The 24,129-nt window shown below is 37.7% G+C and overlaps 1 protein-coding gene and 1 long non-coding RNA gene across 3 annotated transcripts in view; both read right to left on the bottom strand.

The window, feature by feature from the left end:
* The window catches only part of RETREG1 (reticulophagy regulator 1), a 65,409-nt gene that overhangs the window by 10,850 nt on the left and 30,430 nt on the right, over window positions 1-24,129 (bottom strand). The window contains exons 1-3 of one of the 2 annotated variants that reach the window (XM_005484302.3): window positions 12,626-12,991; window positions 2,608-2,734; window positions 691-775 (exon numbers count right to left, since the gene is read on the bottom strand). In XM_005484302.3, the coding sequence (XP_005484359.2) occupies window positions 691-775; window positions 2,608-2,734; window positions 12,626-12,660 (247 nt within the window). In that variant the 5' untranslated portion in view covers window positions 12,661-12,991. Of the gene's footprint in view, window positions 1-690; window positions 776-2,607; window positions 2,735-12,625; window positions 12,992-24,129 lie in introns of those variants that run through there. The other variant, XM_005484301.4, reaches the window with a different exon arrangement.
* LOC141729753 (uncharacterized) lies at window positions 18,036-20,578 on the bottom strand. The gene is made up of 3 exons (XR_012581204.1): window positions 20,321-20,578; window positions 18,642-18,702; window positions 18,036-18,114 (listed from the first exon to the last, which is right to left on the bottom strand). It is a non-coding gene; the product is annotated as an uncharacterized LOC141729753 (long non-coding RNA).

Genomic DNA, 24,129 nt, shown 5'->3' with positions numbered 1-24,129 from the left:
CTCAGATGTTTGTCCCCAGCTTTCTTGAAAGCCCTCCTTAGGAACTGAAAGACCACTCCTCAGTGTTCTCTTCTCCAGGCTGAACATCCCCAGCTCGCTCACTTTTCACAGGAGAGGTGCTAGGGCCCTCTGATAATCTCCATGTCCCCTCCTTTGGACTCAACAGGTCCATGTCCTTCCTGTGCTGGGGACCCCCAAGACTGCAGGTGAGGTGTCACCAGCGCAGAGTAGGGGGGCAGAATCCCCTCCCTCACCCGGCTGCCCACACTGCTTTGGCTGCAGCCCAGGACACGTTTGGCTCTCTGGGCTGTGAGTGCCCATGGCTGGGTCATGTCCAGCCTCTCCAGCACCCCCAAGTCCTTCTGGGCAGGGCTGCTCTGGATCTGTTCATCCTCCAGCCTGGATTGATACCACGATTTACCCTGATCCAGGAGCAGCACCTTGCACTTTGTCTAGCTAAACCTCATGAGGTTCTCATGGGCTCACTTCTCAAGCTTGTCCAGGTCCCTCTGGATGCCATCCTGTCCCTCAGACTTGTCAACTGCACCACAGAGATTGGTGTCTTCTGCAGACTTGCACGCGTGTGTAAACAAGTAGATAAACAAATAAATAAACAGTCCCTACACAGAGACCAAATAATGAACAGTAGACAGATACACAAATCATGACTGGAAAAGAGACCATACTTACACAAGACATAGGAGAGGACAACTCCAGGAATGTAACTTCCCAAGACAGTGAAAAATGTACATATGCTGCAGACTAGTAGGCAAAACTGGCAAAAACATTAAAATACACCATTAACACTTTCACTGAAATGATTTGATCATTTTGCAAAGGAAGATGTTGCATGCTAATGAAATCTAGAATGTAGCACAAAATTGAAGTTTGTTTTTTAAAACTGGGAATTACCTTTAACACTTCTGGTGAAAATAAGCATCAAACAGTCAATTTCAGAAAATTAGGGATGCATCCCCTCTTCTACCATAAAAACATGCTATTTTTATTCATTTATTGTAAAGCTTTAACAAGCTCATGTTTATTGATAATATTAATAGAAATTATACCTTCATTGCATGAAAATAGGCTGGACAATCTATATGCAGGAAAAAACTCAACTCACTAATTGCAATACTACAGTGCATGCTTGCTGCATGTTTACAAAAGCAAAACATCCTTCCTCCAGCTATAGCTCTCTCTCCTGTTGTGTCACTTTGTGAAACTGCTTTCTCTCATATGCTGGCAAGCAATCTCTTGATGCTTATTGGCTGCTCGAATACCCCTGTTAATGACATGGCTGAGCCAAATTTTCAACATAAAATTTGAGATTTGGCCTTTGTGGTGACTGAGACATAACAGTGGATTTTTCACCACTGCACAGTGCTCAACTGACCTGTTGAAAGTTTGCAGAAAGGATGCATTTGGTTTTGGAGCTGAATTGCAATAAAATGGTTAATTCAAAGAAATTTTGCACACAGCATTACTGCCTAATTTGCTTCTAATTATGGCAGTAAAATAATGGCATGGCTTAGAGAATGAGGTCAGGGAAAAGAATGGAAAACATGCTATCAACATTATATTTTCTAAATTATTATTAGATATCTCTTAACATACAGTTACGGTCATGTCACCACAATATTGATACCACATTTCTTTACTTCAGTATGAACTTCTTTTAAATATAACTTTATTGTCCAGACATAAAACTGCTCTTTATATGATTTATTAATTTTTTCTCCCTAATTTTCATTCTTCTATAATTTTCTTCTTTTTTCATCCAGCTGCTCATCTGTATTTTCAATCTTAACTGCTAATATTTGAGTGTGGTACTACATACTTTCTATTTGCTAATTCTGAATGGCTTGTTTTTAGGAAAGACTTTCTGGCAAATTAAGAGAGATTAAAAGAGGAGAAGAAGTCCTGTAGTCTTCTTTTAACTTGAATTTAGCAATAAAAACATAAAAATGTCATCTATTCTTATAATATACATTTACTTATTTATATTTCTCTTTGGGGAAAAAAAAACCTGCTTCATGTTTTACTAGAACTAAATAATGGTATTCTTCCAACTTGGACGAAAAAAAGCCTTACTTTTGCTTGCCTCTTTATGAGCTGGGTTCTCCAGCTCAGTCTTTCCAGTAAAAAAAAAGGAAAATCACCAACTATTAGTGTATAGATTAAAAATTGCCACAATAAAGTATGAGGAACTCTCCTCATGCAGCTATTCCTGAAAGCTACAGTTATTCAAGAAAATAAAATGTTTGTGTTTAAGAACATGCCTATTTACTTCTTTGCTTTTCCAAGTTTTTATTAAATTGCAGTTAAATTGTGGTGGTTTAAATTTCCTTTAAAGATTTCATGGAATAACGGGTGGAATTTCAATAGTTGTAAGGGGATAGATTGTATTGCTGTAAAGTTTACTGTGAACAGCTTTTCCCACTGACTACCTACCTATGTTCTTCACAGAAAAAAAAAAAGCAGAAAATCATGACTGAATGTGTCAGAATGTACATTTTTTTTTTTTTGTTCATTTGTGGCTTTTTCTAAATCTATCTCACCTTTTAATTAAATCATATAGAACTGTTAATCATATTGGGGAGTGCTTACCTTGCCAGGGTTTTGTTCCTTAAAGTGGGACATTTCTTGAAGAAATACAAATAAATTCATCAGTGTTTCTGAAATGCACTGATTTATTCTGAGTCTGTAGTCTTGACTGGAATCGGTGACTTTCCAGCTGAATAAAACAAACAAAACAAAAATACCCGACTTTGTTTACAGCTCATATGTAAGTTGAAACTGCTTGAAAACATCATGTAAAATGGCTGCTGCTATGCTAGAGACACCTGTGCTTGTTTCTTTGTATTTTATATTGAGCTAATTTGATATTTTAAACTAAAAAATATTAATCTGTTCAGTAGTAGCAGTTTTCAGTCCATAAAAAATTACTGCTTATTCATTCTTGTCATATGAAGACATTGAGTTGAAGGCACAGTTGTCATCCAAATCAAGCAACTGACCCCAAACTTGTTTTTAAACACTATTTTTTTCTTTTAAAAAATACCACAGTACTTTTTATTGCCACAAGATGGCCACACATATTAATGCATTTCATTTTAGGTATTTAATCCTTGTGCTTTTTCTTTCGTATTTTTTACTTTGTTCTGCAAACTATGATGATGAAATTGCTACCCAATCTGGAGAAAAAGAAACTGCTCTTGGAGTCTTGATGTTTACATTAAATTTCCTATTGAATTTAAGTTTTTCTATTATACTGAAAGGACTGTTGCTAAAGCTTATCTTATGACTGTTCAGTGCTTTTAATAAAATAACACCCCTTCCCCCCAAAAAAAACTTGCACCAAAGAATTTTTGGAAAACTATGGGACAGCAGCATATGTGTCTATCACATTTGGGGCTGATCAGTTAATCCAATATTGAACTTAAATGGTCACATCATATACCTTTGTGGAGTAAACAGAGCCTCTACAACAAAGCTGGTTTAAGAAACAACAAATAATAATAAAGACATGCCAGTCAATGTCAAGTCAAACTGGTACAAAGAATGGACAAACCACCGTGCAAACACTGAGAACCTGAAGTCAATTCTACACCACCTTTATTGAGTTACTTTTCACATAACACACTGCTGAGTACACACAGCTTTGATCACAGCGAATGCAAGCCAGCCATCAGCAACTCTGGTCATTTCACTGAGATATATAACCCATTACATGTCTAATGCATTAATAGTGAACATTTTGTCACAAGTAGATCGAATTGCAAGATAAATAATCGACATTCTGAAAAAATGGCTGTAGACAGGTCGGTGCACAGCCATCGGGGGACACACAGGCGGTCAGAGCAAACTCCTGACTCCTGTCACTGCACACGGTCGCTTCTGTAAAAAGGCACGATTTCGGTCAAAGATGCTCCGCGGAGACCCGTCCCTGCCTCCCGGCTGTCCTCGTTCGCCACGAGGTGGTGGCACAGCCGCGGGCACCAGCCAGGGACGGGAGGGGCGGAGGGGACACGGCAGGGACACAGCCACACTGACCGGTGGGGACACGGACACACTGACCGGCAGGGACACGGACACACTGACCGGGGACACGGACACACTGCCCCATGGGGACACAGCCACACTGCCCGGGGACACGGACACACTGACCGGCGGGGACACAGCCACACTGACCGGTGGGGACACGGCCACACTGACCGGTGGGGACACAGCCACACTGACCGGCGGGTACACGGCCACACTGACCGGCGGGTACACGGCCACACTGCCCCGTGGGGACACAGGCACATTGCCCGGGGACACGGACACACTGACCGGCAGGGACACAGCCACACTGGCAGGTGGGGACACAGCCACACTGCTCAGGCACCGCCACCTGCACGGAACAGCGGTTTTGGCCATGGGGTAAAGCTCATTAAAGTCCAAGCCCCAAAAGTGGTGCCCTATTCCTGGCTGCCTTATAGTATCTATGGTGTTGCAGTGGTGTGATTTCCTCTTACACTACAAAATAGTCAGGGTGAGGGGTTTTTCCTTCCCTTTGAGGAAAACAAACATTGAACTATTTAAAACAGCATACCTGAATTGCACAGGATAAGAGCCCTGTGTCTTGGACTAGATGACTTTGGCAATTTCCCAGCCATGCAAGACACTGAATGCAGATATTTGTCTGAGACAGAGGATGCAAATAAAACAATATCATAACTCATAGAGATCACTGCAGGAACCCAGCTGGAGGGATGAGCAATGTTACACAGAACTGTCTGCATCCCACCCACAGTAGAGATTTCATTTTCCATCATCTCTGATAATTAGTGGCTTCAGGAGAGTATTATACATGCATTTTGGCCTACAGGAACTGCAATTTTTATGGATAGGCTACTTCCCCTAAAGAAACACTGCTTCCAGCTTCTATAAACCATTCTACAACATTAATGAGTATTTTACGAGCTGCCCATTTACTCCATTACTGAAAACTACTATTATGACAGTGCTCTGAATAATAAAATCCTTTTACAGACTTTTACTCCTACCCTTTATTTGAAATTGTTGACAATCAAAGTAAAACTTTGTGGAAGCACAAAGAAAAAATGAACAGGCTTGATACCTGCTATCAAATTAGTGTTTTGAAATACTTAGGACAACTGTAGATACTCACTTTAATAATTTTAAGCTGAAGCAAAAACAGAGGGGGGAAATACAAAAGCAGAAAGTACAATAAAAATGCAAACTATTTTCACTACTAATATAAAGACAATATAGATAAAAGAGAAGAAGCTATAACAAGTCACAATCATAACTCATAAAATGTGCACTTTTTCATCATAATGATGAAAAAGTGCACATTTGCAGGGAAAGTTCTCTGCAGTTGCCTTGCTTGGTGATAGTGATGCTTTCTTTAGCAAAGTTTTTGAAAGCATGAGCTGCAGTGAAGATAAAAGATCTTGCTATATGCTTTGGCTCTGTGGTACACATGCAGTGCATGGACAAGACAAGCAAGAGGAGCGGATGAGTGGATGGTATAGGTGAAATTTGCTTCAAAACTTTACAAACACACTACTGAACTCCACAAAAGGGTACTTGGCAGTTGCTTCTACGCCACAAGAAATCCTAAGACAACACAATTTTCCATTTTACAAGGAACACCAGGGATTATTGGGAAGCCTTACTCTCATCTTAGGCAATTAGAGGTGTAAGAAAGTCAGCTTGCTGATCGTCTGTGTGACCACCAGATGCACATGCTGTTTCTAATTGTTCACACCTCCCAACAACCACCAGCCTTGGTGATATCTATCTTTCCTGTCTTTTTACCCTGAGCCAACCTAAATAGCAGTGTTACCCACAGTCCAGAGGGCTGGGACAAAGGGGAAGCAACAGATCCTGGTGAAGGGAAGTGAGAAAGAAAAGAGGTACATCATATAATTCTTTCTACAACATATAATCTATCTACACAAAGACAGAGAACTTATCTCATGGCCCTGTAAAAACAGAGGCAACTATGAAACTTGCATTAGATCAAAAGGAAACAAGCACACAATGATGCATACTCCAGAGAAATTAATTTTCCAATGGTCACATTTAAAGATAAAAAGGGAAAAAGAAGACACGTGAAGTGATGAAGATGACGAATGTGGAGTGCCTGACTATGACATCAGTCAACCAAGAATATAAATCTATTTCAGCATAATATTAGTGCATTACTTAAATGTGAGCCCTATACTTGCTGCCAAAACAGCTTTGGGCTCTGCTGCCCAGCTGCTCTTTTGGGGATAAGCAGCCAACTTTGAATACTTTCAAAGGCTTTTGTGGGTAATTTAGAAACAATAATAGTTTATGCTCCCATCACTTATTCTTAGTTTGATATGCAGTGCTACACTTCCATTCTAAAACTACCATCAATAAGGTTGAGGGTGTTCAGAAAAAATAAATTACTCACATCCTTCTGATTACCCATTGCATCATTTCTATAACTGAGCAAATATATAAACTGTTGCCTAGTAATTGTAAAAAAAAACAACCTAAAACACTCTACCACCCAGATGCTTCCACTGATGACAGTCACAAACCTTGGCCAGAAGAGACAGTGGCATTATGCTTGCTAAAAATGACTGATGGTGTCATGCTCCCATTTCATAGCTAGACATCTGTTCAAGCAAAGCCCCATCACATTTCTCTCAGAAAGGTCAGCAGATCTCATGTTACTGGTTTAAAGATCTCTTCGTGATGTGCTGGATTGTTTTGAATTATGTGCACACACTTTTCTATGTATCTTCATGCAGATACACTACTCAGAACTGCAGCAGGGACAGGAGAACACCATGATGTGGTGGATTGGAAGGACTGCATCCACATAAGCAAAGAGTTTGTAATATAGAGCTTCCAAACCCTCCTGATTTCCCAACTGTAACTGCACACATTTGAAGCCTGTGCACTCTGTAATTTTCAGGGTAACTTGGAATGTAGTAGTCAAGGTGGAAGAACTGAAAGTTACATTCCTGAAGATATGTAAATCAAAATATAGGTAATATTGCTTTTTGGTAGTTTTTTAAAAGGTAATACATAGAACCTATAGGATGGTGCAACTGTAAGGGACCTGGATATCAAAAGACAAACAGGCAACCAGGAGTTCATAATGAAACTCAAATGAAATCCAGGCTGTAAACTGCTGGCAAACCCCAATCAAGCAGGTCTACCTTTTCAGAGCTTTCACAGGTTTCTGCTGTAAGAAAGAAGTCACTGCAGTGCAGAAGGGAATGATTACAATGATACAGTTTTTCTCTGAAGCAAACATTTTATACCTGAAGACTTATAAAAAAAAATTAGGTTCTAAAATTCTTCTTCTAAATTATTAAGGTACAGAGATAAGGGATTTTAAATAGTATCTAGACTAAAAAGGTTTGTGTAAATTTTTTATTTTATATAGCAATTTCAGGAGGACATATACTGAAAATGAAAATAAACACCCCTTTTTCTTTCCAAGATATAAAACAGTGTTAAAAAGAAATTTCACAGTTAAGTATATTAAAACACCAATGGCAAAACCTCTAAAAACTACTATTGAACTTTGTTGGAACACAATGCACTATTGATTAGCCTTATGGACAGAAAATGTAACACATTTGTGAATGTTATGTGTCCTATGTGGAAAGACAGAATGGCCAGCACTACTAAACTCACAGCACAGCATCCTAATGACCCATGTGGCTAATTTTAAAGGTGACTATGTAGAACTGGGCTCTATCCTGTGCCACTTTTGGATCCTATGCAATCATTAAGTATACTAAAATAATTGTATTTGTGTCATGTGGCCATGACCAAGTTAACAAGACCTGCAATTTAAATGAATCACTGGGATACCACGTAAAATCGTCCTTGCATCAAAGACTTCCACAAAAAAAAAAAACAAAAAAAACAAAAAAAAACAAGCAAAACCAGGATGCATCTACAAATATACTCCATTCTTGGACTTCAGGGAGAATTTTCATCTTCCACCTTTTTGCTCCAAATATTGCAAAGCCTTTCTAATAGAAATCTGTTCAGCTTGTACATATCCATATGCACCCTATTTCCCACTGCTAATCCACAGATGCTGCAGATTTAGGCTCACTAATATGTGGTACTGTGGCTAACATCCTTTAACAGATCACACTTAACCATCCCTTCAATGTTGAGGCTTTGGCACCCTTTGAATCTCTAAGATATAGAGACAGATCTTTTTTAAAAATGGAAGCTGGAGAATGTAGTTATCCCCCTTAAGCAGTAGCTAACACTTCCCATCCAAAAATCATCTTTAATTATCATACCTCCAGTACTTCAAATACATTGCTTATAAGAACTACTGAATTATGCTATACTGTGTAACATTGCTCCTCAAACTCTTAAAGTGTTTTCTTCCCAGCCTCATCTATCTGCATCTGACACTTCAGTTTTGTGCTTTTTATTAATAGTGCATCTGTCCAACTTGCTGTTCCTGTTTTGATTTTTTCCCAAGGGAAGGTCTGGAATAAAAAGCTGGAAAAAAATCTTATTTCACAGCTTTCTCTCTTTTATTTCCTGACCAAGATGATTTTTTGTAATATTACTGTAGAAGAGATATGTTTAAATCATCAGGATTTGATGAGGCTGGATATGCCTTTCCCACTGGACTGCAGAACAGAGTGGTGGGCCCTGTGACAGATAAGCAACCTTTCATCCCTGACTCTATTTACTCCTTGCACTGAGTGTTAAACTGAAGCCATGATTATATTTTCTTCTCTTCAACTGACACAGGAACATTTTACCACTGATGTCTTGCTAAACAGTATCAATCCAACAAATTAAGATAGTTTTTTTGTTTATATTACTAGTTGAGAACAAAGTTTTCTGAAAATGCAAGCAAACTTATAAAAATACACTGAAGTGTTCTGCAAAGAGACAGGGGAATTCACCTTATCCAACATATTGCTTAACTGAAAAAAATGACGCATTACTAACAAGATCTTATTTTGGAGGGCATGTGTTCATGACTTCTATTCAAGTATAATACATCAGTCATGTTATGAAGTCTTAATAAGGAGCTGCATTGTATTTCTTCAGCTGACTGAACACAAACTGGTTAATTCCAGCTTTTTTTGAAGGTGATTTCAGTATACAAGTTCCTCAATACAGCAGACAGTATTAAATGTTGTCACTTTTTGCCTAATGTCCTGCCAAGACAAACGAAATGTACTCCAGCTAAAGTGGGGCATTTCAGGGCTGAGCTCCTGTGGGCAGACTGGTGAGCAGACTGGCAGCTCCCACAGGAAACCCTTCCTCTGCCCTGCACTCCTCCTGCCCAGCCCCCTGAGGAGAACACCAGCTACTACTGCAGTTCCAGGTCATTCAAAGCATGCTCTGACAGTCAAGTGTCATTAGTCCAAATTCATGACTTATGCCATTAGGATTTTTTAAACGTCTCTTTGCATGAGAACAGAGTGTTTCAGTGCCATGTACATGCTATTACTGACTTGCTTTCTCTTTAGCAAAGACTATAATACTCTTTACTATGTGCTCTTGCCCTTTTACCAAGATGGTCCAAGGGCTGGGATCTTTCAGGTCAGGTTCCCATTTGTAACTGTTACACACACAAAAGAGATATTTTTGTTCAGAAAAGTAAGGAAGCTCCTTACTGAGCAGCACAACCATAAAGTTCCATTTGCAGACCTTTATACAGATCTGGCCAGCTGTTGGAAGCAATTCTTATGGAATTATTTTTCTCTTGCAAAGACAACTCTTTTAGTGCTTTTTCACAAAATCAATTTATTTTCCTCCTTCACAGCTTCCTCATTCTTCAGCTGGGATATTCCTAGCTCAAGGCCTTTCAAAGTCAAACAGCTAGGAAAGATGAGCTTAGTGTTCCCTGAAACGCAGAAAAGATGCACAAAAAAAAAATAAAAAGAAAAAAAAAGAAAAAAAGGAAAACTGTATTTTCAAGTGCCAAAGAAAATTTTTTCAATTGCTTTCTGTGTTACCTAACAAGATGACTGTAACTTTTTCTGTGCACAACTTCATTTTAACTCCTTTCCCTGGGTTTTAATGTATTTTGTACAAGTAGGTTATCATTTACTACTCTGATGCATTACTAAGCCTTCCTAAAGCTATATATTTCCTCCACTGCAGGACCAATATTCACAATGTCTTTTATACATTCTTGACTATCATTACATTCCTCACAAAATGTCAATTAAAAAAAAAAATTATACTGTCTTACACCAAAACTGAAGTGGACTCAATGGTAGAGAATTACTGAGGGAAAATATCTCCTCATGCTAAATTGTTTTCAATCCTTTACCTGTGGCCATGTATTTCCTCACTGTTCTTCATCTGTTGGCAGTCATGATCATGTGCCAAAACACAACAGAAGATACAAGTGGGTATCTGCTCTTCTCAACTCTTCACTTTCTGGCTAGCCTTACTAAGAAGTATTGGTGCCCCTGTTCCTTTGCTTTTGGTTTGAATTTGCAGTATGACTAACAGAGTATTGACCAATGCCACATAGTTAACTATGATGTAACCATGTTCATGAAATACACTTGTGACACAATATTACATATTTTCTGAAGTAGGACATGAACTTGGAGAGAGGATGTAAGAAGTATTTGCATCTGAGCAGAGCCCACAAGGAGGGCAGTGCATTGAAACCAATCAGGGATCAAAGCTCATTCTGCACCTTCCACAAAAATACTACTGCTCTCCTTTTTTAAATGCATACACGCTGAAGCTTTGATTCAGTGTGCCCTTAAAATTACACCATTATCTGTTCATTTACATTAAAATGTCTTCCTTTGCAATTCTAAGATTAATTGCTCCTGTACAGCACCCATAACTCCTCCTTCTATTCCCTCTTGTCTAACTTGGACCAAAATATTCTGACCTCCACCAGGCCTCATTAGCACTTCTTCAGCAATGTTCTCCAGTTATATCCTATTTGTTATGACCAAGACAAAAAGGCAAATTAATTTCAGAAAAGGAAATTGGAAGACACAAAAGGATGAAGGATGAACATCAGGGTCAGTTAATTTAATGGTAGCTTCAAAAATGATAAATGGGCAGAGCGGGCTCTGTTATGTTTTTCCAGGTTACTGCTTTAGAAAAGCTCATCTTTTTTCTTCCAAAACAAAAACTCCCAACTTTGATAGAAAAAGAGGTCTTAGAATCTTAGGCCTTCTGTTTAGCTGCCAAATTTTGCTGCAAGCCTTTATAGAAAAAGAATTATGAGCAAAATAAATTAGATATTATTACAAAGCTGAAAACTTTTTTTAAGGAGTCACACATATTTCCAGTTTTCCTTATTGAAAAATAAACAACTGAACAAAGTGGAGATCTCACCAAACATTTTTTGAAGAACAGCAATTAACGCTTTGGTAGTTATCAGTAATGAGTCAACATTTCCTTAAGAGAAGAAAAAACACTACCTGCCACTACAATTAATTGTAATCTATGTCATATATATACAGGGCACAACCCAGATATCCCTGCAAACGGAAATGTGTAGGTGACCCCACCCCTGCAGAGACCCAGTTGTCCCTGGGGATCCATTCACCGACGCTCATCCAGTCAGGGGGCTGTGCTTCAATGTGCTGCTCTACAACAGACAACCACAACTATCTATCTCCTGTGTTTCATCTTGCAACACACCAACAGACATACTGGAAAAACATCCACATAAATTCAAATTTTAGATTTAAACTTAACTAGAAGAAATGAAACTCAAAGCCATAATGAAATGTCCAATTCTGATCCCTGTAGTTGCTTAATTTCTTAAATTTACCTCTGTATTCTGGCATTTGTTCACTAACTTCTAAAAAAAAATGCATCTCTTTCTACATACATGACAAATACTCTTTTTACCACATCAAATATTTCATTAACGTCATTTTAGAGCCAACATTTTGATTAACATAAAGACTATGGAAAAACCATGTGGACTTTAAGAAATCTAGATTACAAACTCTGCCATAGCCAAACATCAATAGCATCAACTTTTCAAATACCTATTTTAAAAAGTATTTGGCTAAATTTAATTAGGGCATTTATTTCATAGGAATGTGCTGAGTCATATTTTAGAAAACAGTATTTTTTAAAATGTTATCAAGTTTTGGATCCAGTAACTTTTTTTTTTTTTTTTTTTTTTTTTGTCCTGACTGTTGGTTTTATCAACTAATTAAAATAGAAGCTGGACTTCAGAAAGACAGGCATACCTCAAGGGGACCCAGTGCCCTATCTCACAGAAATGAGTTAGTGTTCTGTAAGCAGCATGGCTCCAACTAAATCATTTCCATGCCTGACATATTGAGGCATTGAAGGAAAAAGTGACCCGGTAGAAACCACACAGTATTTTCTTCCCTTCACCTTCGGTTTAAGAGGTACCTCAGAGCTGTTCCATTTAGCCTCTATCAGACACTAAGACTCACACTTCCCTCCTGAGAGGGTTAGCACGAGAGGCAAAGCCCCCGAGAAGCAGAAGATTGGTTACAACGCAGAGAAAACTGATCTCAAGGCTGAGCACTCAGGAGCACACACAGATTGATTACATGGAGCCTCAGTCCTTGCTGCACTGCACGGGAGGGCCAGCACAAGCAAAGTACAGTACCTGTCATCTTGTCCCAGATCCTCACTGTCTGGCATTTCAGATGTAAAAGAGAATTCTCAGTCTCTCTCTACCAATCTAGATAATCCAGGCAACGATCTTCTAGTCTGTTTTGTGCTTTAGGAGCCACCAGCCAGGCAGCTGTGCTGCTCTCCGCCAGGAAGAATGCTCCTTGCTCAGAGAGCAAATGTTTACAAGACATCCTAAGAGCTGCTGGTCTTGAATGAAGTTCAGAGCGGTCGCCTTTGATTGGCCGTGGCTATAAATAAACAAGTCGTGACTCACCTCACACACTATGACAGGGTGTTTAGTAGCAAGCACGGTCAAAAGCCAAAGAGTTTGTTTTCCTTCTGGTCATGTGAGGGAGAATCACCACCCATTTAGTACTTTTATTTTTCTGCTTCTACTGCAAATCGTCCTCAATATGTCTCCCATTTTTTTCAGGTGTAAACAGCAAACCAAATGATGGGAAGCTAAATCACTCAAATTTTAATAAAGTGAAAGTCTTGAAAATATGACAGCAAAGAGTTTATTCTTAAAACTATTATAAATCCTTTTTTTCCTCCCTGCAAAGCGTCAGTCACAAGCTGTCAGAAGAAGGCAAATTATTTTCCAGTGACTAAATTCACAGATGAAAAAAAACCACAAAACCTTAGTAATTCTTTTTAATAAGGAATAGGAAGACAAGTTTTCAATAATGATTAATTGCATTGTATTTAAGTTCTGATTCTAATCTCATCTGCCACAACTAATCTTAGACAGGAATACTAGAACATTGTGCTGAAAGAGTCCTCAAAAACTAAAGCATGCTGGCAGGAGGAAGCTTTCTGCCAAAATACTTTGATTGCTTCTGTGAAGGTGAATTGAATATGGATTTCCTCCTACGGCTTTTCCTCCTATTGCTGCATGCGTGACAAGGATTCTGTCACTCCAGCTACACCAGCTACGTCTCTATTAATTTTCAACACCCCCGCAACCTTATCTGTGCTGGTGCAGCTTTGTCACACAGCCCAAGACTCCAAGGATCCCAATGTCTGTCGTTCAGCACATGGCTCAGCACTGCTCCTTCACACAGCCCCCTTCCTTCACTGAACAGGCTGACCTGTTCTTAATAAATTTTCAAATCCACATTACATCCAGAGACCTTCACGTAAGAAATCTTTTCCTAGGGAGGAACCCAGCAAGATTTACACCTGCCTGTCCTGCATGAGACAGTAAGAATTGTCCTGGGGATGTCAAATGTTAAAAATAAATTAAAAAAAAAAAAAAAAAGAAAGCAAAGCTGGAGCAAAGGTATGCCATGTATCTTTGATTTGCTAAGATATATATGGTGCATTGTGAGTAACGCATAATTTCTGGAAAGCTGCTTAACTTTTAGAACAACAAAGGATTCCACCCTTTCTTCTTTTTTTCATATAAATTTCTTCAAAAGGACTAGTAAGAACTAAAAAACCAGGAGTAAATTTCTCTGACTAAATTATGTAATGCAATATATAACTAAGCATTAATAAATGTCATGCCTACAACTGAGACTTTCCATGGTCACCGATACCTCCATACTCCAACGTAATAAATGTTTCTTTTTTCTTTCCTTTTCATTTTTCTTTTCTTACTTCTGATAGTTATAGATGAAATAATTAAAAGTTGAATTTCTTCAAGCTTACCCTGAAACAACAGGGTAAACTCAAAATCTTAATTAATGAAATGATTCTGTGAAACAGTTTCACCTTCAGATTGAAGCTGTGATGTCTTCTGATTAGAAAATGAAGCAAAAGAAGTAACTGAAATCGCAAACATGAAGGAGCATCATTCAAAATTTAAATGTAGCATCAAAAATGAAAGCAAACAAACCTGAACCCCTTATGCAACTTGGGCTGCTTCAGTTTCCATGCACTGCAATATACTCTTACACAACCACATAAATTTACTATGTCAAATGTCTTTTTATATATTCCCTTTTAATGCTGATGATCACACTCAGAAGCTGAAAAGCTTTCAGTATCAAGTCTATCTCTGTATTTCAGCCTTGGAACTTGATGTACTCCAAACACCTCAAGTGCAACTTTGGACTGTTCATTTCTTGGTCACACTCTGTACCCAGAGCTTATTGCTACAGCAGAAAAACTGTTTACTTTTACAATTCCTTACAACTCTTTCCAGCTCACTCTGAAGCAAGGAGGATAATATCACCTTATTTACTTATTCATAAGGAAGACCTGGAAAAATTAGATTCAAAAATGTCTACTAAATGAGTACCTATTTAAAATGTCAAGGACCTGTTAGGTTGGAATTAGAGCATTTATAAAACACTTCAATACTCTAGTATTGAAGTGGTATTCTACTGGTATCACTGCTCATCACTTTTGAAAATCATACTTGACAACAGCATGAGTGCATAATTAGTGGAACTGCAATCACACTGAAGTATTTTGCTTGATATCACAAAGACTATCTAGAAAAATAATCTCCTTTTTTTGATCATTCTAAATTCTTCTGCACCCAAGGGAACTGGAGTTTGTATTGGCCCTTCTGAAGGTTTCCTGCAGAACAGGTTCCAGATTATTTCACAGCAGCATGAGATGGATTGACCTCTCCGAGAACACTTGGGTGGAAGCAGCAGGTAAACAGAAGTATTGTACTGAATCAGGCCAAAGGGCTTTGGCATCTTTTATTGGGTCCAAAAGGAACAGCCAAGGAAAAAATACATTGCTTCCTTCTACAGGTAGTCTTCCAGACTCCAGCTTGTGGAGATTTGAGCCAGCAGTGATGCCTATTTTTTAGCTCTGCATGGATTTCTATACTATGGTGACACCTACAACATCTTGTGGCAAGAGCATCTGCAGCTTAACTGCATACTATTTGGGAACAAAAAAGCAGCCAACCCCCACCCAGTACTGTTTGCTCTGGTCTAGCCACTTCAACTGATGTGTTCAACTGGTTTCCAAGATGTCTTATACTAGAACATGCAGATGATAGTTCACTCTCTTCAGCTTTTCACAGTGATATGTTGTTTTTGCAGACCATTATAGTTTGGGGGTTTTTTGATGGGACTACAAAATTGAAAGACAAAGCTGTTTAGAAAAGAGTTTACCATTTTTTATCATTGCTAAAAATCAGTTTTAAACTTCTCCAATATTGAAAACTCAGAGTGACTAGAAATGACAGAATGAGGAAAGAAAGTATTTTCCTACCCATGTTATTTTTCAAGGAGATCCTTATTTCCTTGCTTAGTTGCAGCTAAACTGTGTGTTAACTGCACTGGACTTGAGTCACTCTTCTCTGTCCTTCTAACTTCCTTCTTGCCACTTTTGAGGCCTCAACTCACATGACTAATCTGTGCTTCTCTGAGCAACTTCTTTGTCTGAGCTGCTACATTCCAGCCTTGCCATGTCTCTAACTTCTTGCAGTGTATTCTGAAATTCTCCCTCCCCTTGGCTCTGTTGGTTCTTCAACAGAAAGAACAACCCCTTCTACCTTACAGTGAATTCCTCCTCCTTGTGCTATTACTTCTGAAAGGAACATGGAAGCCCTTGGTTTCGTAATCAAGAAGAAGAAGATTGTATCTACAATGTCCTCCTCTTGGTCAGCTCATTCAGCTTTGAAAGCCCTGTTTTGCTCACCTGTTTCATTCATGTAAGCTCTTGCATGCCCTCAAACCTCCTCACTATCCTTTTTTAAATTCTTCCTGTGTTTACCATAACCAATGTAAGATAGGAGAGATCAGAAATGCAGTTACTCCCAGTGAGAGCATACTATTATTTACACATTTTGGCCTCTTTTGTAAGTTGTTCCTTATGCTCTGTTGGCTGTCAATACCACATTTTTACACAGAGCTTTCCAGAGTACCTGATCTTCTTTATGTTATTTGGATAACTTTAAGAATAAATTCTTCTTACTTCTGCTTCTCTCCATTATCCTGTTTTCCACTACACTGACCTCATCTAGACATTTCTGAAAACTTCCTTGAGAGCTGTTGAGCAACAGCTCTTTACTGTCAAATATGAAAACACCCCAAAAGATGTGCTGGCATGCAGATCAGATTGACAGTCTGCCTGGCATATGGCTTGATCAGGGAATCTTACCAGTTTTGTTCTTGCCGAGTACAGATTTGGCAGTACTGTACAGACTGAACCTGTATCATAATTATCAAGTAAATGGCCTTTTCCTCAAATAGTATGGACATCTATGAAAAATTTTCCTTTTACTGGCAGGCACCAAAGACTGCACAAGTCTTCAGCAAAAGAAGGGAAATAAAAGCTATAATTCTTGCAAGAGCCAAGGAAGCAGCCTCACTGAAAAGCTAAAAAGGATTGGAAAGAGTGTCACGTACACTGTTTCACACTCAAGATAGATACTGGCAATGCTTAAGAGTTTTTGAAGGTAGGTGGTGTGTCCCACCTAGGTTGCAAGCTTTCAAAGATTTTAATCAGCCTGTAGCATACTTTAGGCAGACAATCAGCTCCAGAACCACTCACAACCACTGCTGCCTTCTATGTCTCTCCTCATCTAAAAGGAAACACAGTGCTTTCAATGTATAACCCTGTTCGAATCATTCAGCTATGAATGAGTCTCACTTCCAATAATGTGAATGAAAAAAAATTATATATTATATATATATATATATATATACACACACATACATATATATAAATAAAAATCCCACTCCCAAAAGAACATCTAGTTTAGTTTGCATTTCCAGAATTAATGGAAAAGTCAAGCATTTTACTTTACGTAGATGGTTTGTACTGATGTTATCTACAGCAAAAGCATGGATGTAAAAATAACCATGATAGTCAAATGCATTTTTAGGATGAAAATTGTGTAATGACTTTTAATGCTATTGAAAAGAAAATATTATTAACATACATGAAGTCCTCCAAAATGGACTATTTCCCCTCTTTTTCAAATAGGAAACTGAATAAAATGATCTCATTTGTGTGTGTGTGCAGGCATGTGTACATTTATATATTTATAAGCACACACATATGAAAGTATATGTTTTATCATATTTCATAAATTTGATGGGCATGCCTGATTTTCCCATATTTTCAAGCAAAATTTGCTAAAACTTTTCTGTCCTGATTCTTTCTATGTAAAGCTGAATTCAAACTGCAAACACTTAATATATTTACTTAACTTTGAGGTCTCTTCATACACTGTAAGATAAATGAAGGAACCTGGTTTTAAAAGAGAAGAAACCTTTCATACAAGCATAAATGAAAAATCCTCAAACTGGACCTGCTGAACCTGCTCAGTTCTTTGCTGGGGTATTATACCAGGTGTAACCACAAGCAGTAAGGAGTGTGCTGAAAAAGATGAAGACACCTATTACACACAAAACATAGTCTGGCATTTAGCTGTACCAAGGTTCAGGACTGAGAAAAAAAGTCTTTGAACAGCAAAAGACCAATAAAAACAAAGAATAAAAGTGCTCAGGAAAATTTTTCTTTCTTCATGGAATTCTGCATTTTATACAGGATTCTTATTTGTACCTGGATAAAATAATTCATTGTTAAACATTTTTAAGATCACAAGCTGCATTTTCAGAAAAAAACCACCCCAAACAAACAGCGTTCCATTTTGACAAAAAAAAAGTAATGCAACATTCAAAAAGCTAAACAAGATACCACATGCAAGACATACTCACTGGGCAGAACAAAGCACATGAATATGTCTTTTTAGAGAATCATAAAAAATTGAGTATGAAAGCAGACTGACTATCAACAGACACCAAAATCTGATTTGTATCAGCAACAATGAATTGTCACTATGAGGTTTTAGTGCTTCTCACAAAGCACACAAAATAATGCTCCCTGGTGCATGACAGTATTTCCAAGTTTCAAACACAAGCAGAAAAAGGAGTTAAAGGAAGTAAGAGACACTTCAACTGCAGTTTTAAAAGCAGATTATTACATTTTAGTCACACAAAGACAGCAAATCTTGCTGTTTACAAATATGACAGATCATGCTGGATTTGTGTGACAAACAGAGGAGCTGGAGACAGGAAGGTAGATCTTACCACCAAGGCTGAAAATCTCAGCTGCTCTGTGACTTTTTGGCCATGGAATCTTGTTAAACAGCTATAAAAGAAACAAATATTTGGAGGCAAAAAAAAAAAAAAGAAGTCTAAACAAAAAACCTAAACCCACATAGCAATGATCTCAACCATTTCTGAAGATAATGGAGTATTTTTTCAAAATTTTCAAGAAACCTTTCACATATTGTTTCATGAAATTATTTGATTTATTATACTGCATTTCTACAAAGGTACTAGTTTTCTCCTAGTTCTCATGATCTGTAATTCAGTCAAGTGATGTTAATTTTTTTTTTCCCAAGGAATACATGTTATTCAAGATTCTGAAACTTGCCCATCTCCTTGTCTCTTTGTTTGTAACACTGAATCTGTTTCTTCTCAGCAGTTTTATTTTCCTACTGACAAAAAGAACTATATGAAAGGCAGGCCATTCAGCAAGATACTCAGAGCACATACTGAGTGCACCCATGTCTAAAAGATGTTGCTGGTATGCTCACAATTGGCTTAGATGACACACCATTACTTCAATGTTGCAATCATCCTATGAGGATAGGAGCCAGTTTTCCACCTAATTATATAATTTATTCTTTGGTGCAGCATAAGAAAATCTCTCCAGAGAGAGATTAGTGCAACTGCAAGCCATAACTAGATCCAAGTCCAGGTCACCAGTTCTGAATTAGACCTTAGAAGCTTATGAATAACTGCAGGACTTCAAGTACATTATAATGTAAGCACAGCACACAGTCATATATCATTCATCATTTTCACTGACACCAACCCTATTCTCCCGTCCCAGCACAAAGAGCCAAAATTTTGACTGATATTCAGAATTGCTAGCCAAACATTTTTATAGTAGGTATGATTCATTTTGATTCTTTAAGCTTCACAGCCTTTTTCAATGCCTGTATACTGGAAGTGAGACAGATGACTAAATGACTGCAAATTTATCAACTTACTAGCATCAATTTATCTGTTTGCTTACTATGTGACCAGACATGAACTCTGCAGTGTTTCCATGTCCGATGGTAAAATTGCATTCATATTCTCTCCCTTTAAAAAGAGATTTTTTTTCATTAGAATTGTCTTTCTTCAGTCTCAGTATGGTAGTTTATAAAACTGTGCAGTTGTGGCAAAAGAAAAGATTATTAAATTATCACTAACATGACTCAGTTTCAAGGCCATATTTTCATGTGATAGAGAAACTAGTAATCTGTATGCTACTTTCCAACTCCAACACTTGTAATAGCAAGTTAGCAATTCTGATATACTATAAGGAAAACAGTAACACATTCACATTTATATAAGCAAATTTTTAAGTATTTACAAACTAAAATCAGGGAGAAAATGTCAGAGTGCATGCCACTTTAGAATGCACGTATTTGTGTACTCTGATCAATCAGCTGGTTAAAAAAATAAAATAGGAACCTGTCACCACAGTTCATATTACATTTTGACCTCACACTATAGCCCTACCAGCTGAAGAGAGAAAGCAGACATAAACTTCTTAAATGCTAACATCAAAACTTAAGAGAAAATATTCTACCTAGTATCACTTGTGACAACATAAAAGGGTAAGATAGGTAATAATGAGAAGCAGCAGCAAGAAATACATCATACAAAGCAACAGTATGTTTCACACGAAGGCAATTCATACACATACATACACAATTAGAAGCTGGGTTCAATTCTGAGTGCACTGATTAAAACAAAGCTAACTTTATCCTGAAGTGATTGGGTAAACCAATTTCTTCGCAGAGCTTCTCTAAAGTGAATACTTGTCAAACCCAACCATTCTGCTCTTTTAATATCCAGCCCTCCGTGAAACGTGCAAATTTAAAGCAATGGGAGGCCAATGCAACATGATGCAGCTCCATGGAAAAGGCAGAGAGGCAGCCAAGACTGCAAGAGAGAACTCAGCTCTCCCACACTCACCCCAAAAAAACTACAGTCAAGTGGTGCCTGGGCTAGTAGAAGTCAAGAAGGGTTCAGACAAGGGGTGATGAGCAATGAGGACCTGCAGCTTGACCCGTTTGTCAGCAAGGCACCTGCTGAGCTGTGACTGAGAGGAATCCCCGGGGCTGGCCAGGCGAGCGCTGCCAGAGCACTCAGCCAGAAGGGCAGAGCACCCGATAACCTTCACCCGCCTGGAGAGGGTGACAGGACCCAGGGCGTTCTGCTCAGGGGCTCACAGAACCTGGGAAGTCAAAACCGACTTCAGTTTGCTAGGCTTTTGTCCCAGAGACAAATTTGCCATTCCCTACTCCTTTACTATTAATTTTTATTTAAATTCAGGGCATTTCAGAAGGTGGTTTAGAACGCAGGTATAGACCATTTGTATTGTACAGCATGACAGCGGCTTCTGTCATTGCTAAAACTTCCTTTTCCCCCACTTTTAAAGGGACATCAAAAATGTATAAGGAATCCTTTTTTATTAAGCTGTATGAAATACATTTTAAAAGAAGAATTTGCTGCTACAAGACTGAAAAATTAGGCCTTCAATTTATAAGTTACTTATATATAAATTTGTATATATCTATATAAATCTGTATAACACATACTATTTTATCACAGCTTTTGCTGTTTCCTTTAGAATCTTGAATAAAAATCATTGACCCACCTCACTGGATGTTCCGATAAAGAAGGGAAGTAGGAGGACGTAAAAAACCCTCTCAACTCAGACTTTTACTTTAATGCAGTGAGGTGGTTTTTGATATTAAAAATCCAACAAACAAATCACAAAAAAATCCCAAACAAAATAAAATAAAAAACAAAACAAAATAAACCCACCCAAAATAATTTATTTGGGAAACATTCAAAGCACTTCAAACACATAATTTTTCAACTGCTTTTCAAGTAACCTGCAGTGAGGTTACTTTTTGCCTCCTTTCAGTCACTAAGAGCCAAAAGACTAATTTCCATCTGCTAAAAGTATTTTTTACAAAAAAAAAAGCACCTCTTCAGTATGTTTTGAGTTTGATTACTGATTGAAGAAGTAAGTATTTTCCAAAATACATCTGCAGGGATTTTGAGCAAAGTATTTGAAACTTTAGCAAAAAAATTCTATTTTGTGTCATTTTCAGAAACTTCTGTTTCTGTGCATCATCATATTAAGCTTCTAGCTGAATTCCCATACTTTGAGACTTCAATTAATATAAAAAATATCTGATTCAGCTAACCAGTTAGGACAGAAGTTGTCAAGGCACACATTCTAAGAAAATTGACGGCTTATGGTGAATACAATGGAAACAGCTTGTACAGGTCCTTCCTTACATGAGACCTTCATACAGTAATTGTTCAGACACATCTCAGTTTGTGTTCTAAGGCAAGCTACATGTGTTTAGAACAGTATTTTTTTAAAGATCAGACATGCAAACCTCAGATATTGTTGCTCTGATTAATTATATTACTCTGATCTCATGCCTAAATGTACAAAAGCGTGATGTTAAGGTACACACTGACCTTGCAACTTCCTTGGAATGTGGTGGTAGCAGCAGACACTCCATCTAAAAATGAGCAACAGCTATCTCACGTGCCCTTCTCAGATTTCTCAGAGTTTAACATTTATATACAATTTATATACAAATGCAGATATAAATAGCTACATTTATTACAGTCTTACTGTGTCACTTAACTGAATAAAAAGTCAATGCTTGCGTATTACCACGACCAGCTAGACTAGGCCTGCCAAAGGCCCATCTAGCCCTGTGCCCCGTCTTTAACTCTTTGCCAAAACTGAATACTTGGGGACACCTAAACAACAGAATAAAAATATGGGATAATACATAATGATAGATCCACAAAATACAACAGAACTTCCAATAATCTGCAACTTGGGGACTTCCAAAATCACAGTGGTGATTTTCTATTTAAAAGCCTTCAATTAATTTTCTTTCAAAAAACTGTTCTGTAATTTATATTTAAAATCCATCTATAGTCCTAATATTCACAACAAGTATTTGTCAAGGATTTCTGAAACTTATTACACATTTTTATTTTTCCTCACCTTTCTGCCTGCTATTTTGATGCCTCGTCATTCCAAAAGTGTGAGAGAGAAGGCATGCTCTCTGCGGTATTTTGAGAGACCTCTATTGTATTTTTCTTTAATTATTCATTTTCTCTTTTTAAAAGACCTACCTCATTTATTTGTTCTTTATAAGGAAATAGTTCTGTGTATTTGTTCTACGTTGTTGCTGTGCTCTGGATTATTTTTTCTCCTGTACTGTTTTCTGGAAGGTAGCAGATCAGTCCCACAGAGTATTAAGGATTTGGACATACAATAGGTTTACAAGGGTGGCATTTGACTGTCATTGCTTTTTCCCTGCATGTCTTTTTTACTGATACTTAACAGTAGATTTAGTCTGTTGACCAATGCTGGTTTTGTGAGACCACATCTTATTCATGAGTGGTTACAGTCACCTTCAGACACAATTATTTTATATGTGAATTTAGTATAGTATTTCTGCATAACTTCACAGTTATCTACACTGAATTTCGGATGCTATTTTACTGAGAAAGAATCCTGTAACGACTTTCTGAAATTCTTCATAACTGGTCCTTGTCTAATTTTCTTGAATAATTTGGTACCTGGTCATCCCACTACTCACTGCCTTTTCAAATCCCTTATGAATACATTTGTCAGTATAGCTCCAGCACAAATAGCAGATTTTTGAAAAACTATGAAATTCTCTTTAGCATTACTTCTCGCTATGAGCTGACCTACAGTAACCTCAACGGCCCAACTACATCAGTGACCTATTAATCATACTACTAATCCAAGCACTCAGTAAAAAAAGGCTGAACTTCTGAAAGAGGAGCTAGGGAAAATCTAAGCTAGGAAAAATCTAAGCTAAGGAAAGGAAATGTGTGTCATATGGTGCTGTGGCCATAACACTGGGAGAACGTGGTTTTGTGCTACAGCAAATATTTATCTCTGAAAATTTTAATTAAACTAGCCACCTTAATATGTCTGATCATCTGTATTCATTGAGTGTCACACAGAAGATGAGCATATGTTACTTTCTGTTTCCCTTAGTGTAAAAATAAAATACTTACAGCTGTCTAGAATATATCTTCAGTGTTATTTAGACTCTAAAACATTTGGAATATTAATTTTAAAAGTGTTAAAAGCATGAAATAATTTTAGTAAGTAAAAGCATGAAATATATTTTAGTAAGTAAATATGTAACATCTCTCTCTGTCAATAAGAAATAAGAGACGAAAAGGAGACTTGGAGGAATACCATGATGCTTGTTAAAAAACAGCTGAGCTGTTTTACTCAACTGTATGTTGAAACACCTAAAAGAGTATAATATGTTATTCTGCTGATAGGCTCACATGCTTCAACAGAACTGTGCCAGGACATTCCTTCCTAAATTAGTGACTAATCAGATGCTGGGCTGGGAAGCACACCCTCACATGTTACAACCACCCAGACGTCTGCAGCGTTAAAAAACAAAAAACAAAAAAACCCCAA

The sequence above is a fragment of the Zonotrichia albicollis genome, chromosome 1 (assembly GCF_047830755.1).
Source record: "Zonotrichia albicollis isolate bZonAlb1 chromosome 1, bZonAlb1.hap1, whole genome shotgun sequence".
NCBI lineage: Eukaryota > Metazoa > Chordata > Aves > Passeriformes > Passerellidae > Zonotrichia > Zonotrichia albicollis.
The sequence above is the reverse complement of the archived record's forward strand: the minus strand, read 5'-3'. Positions and strand labels throughout refer to the sequence as shown.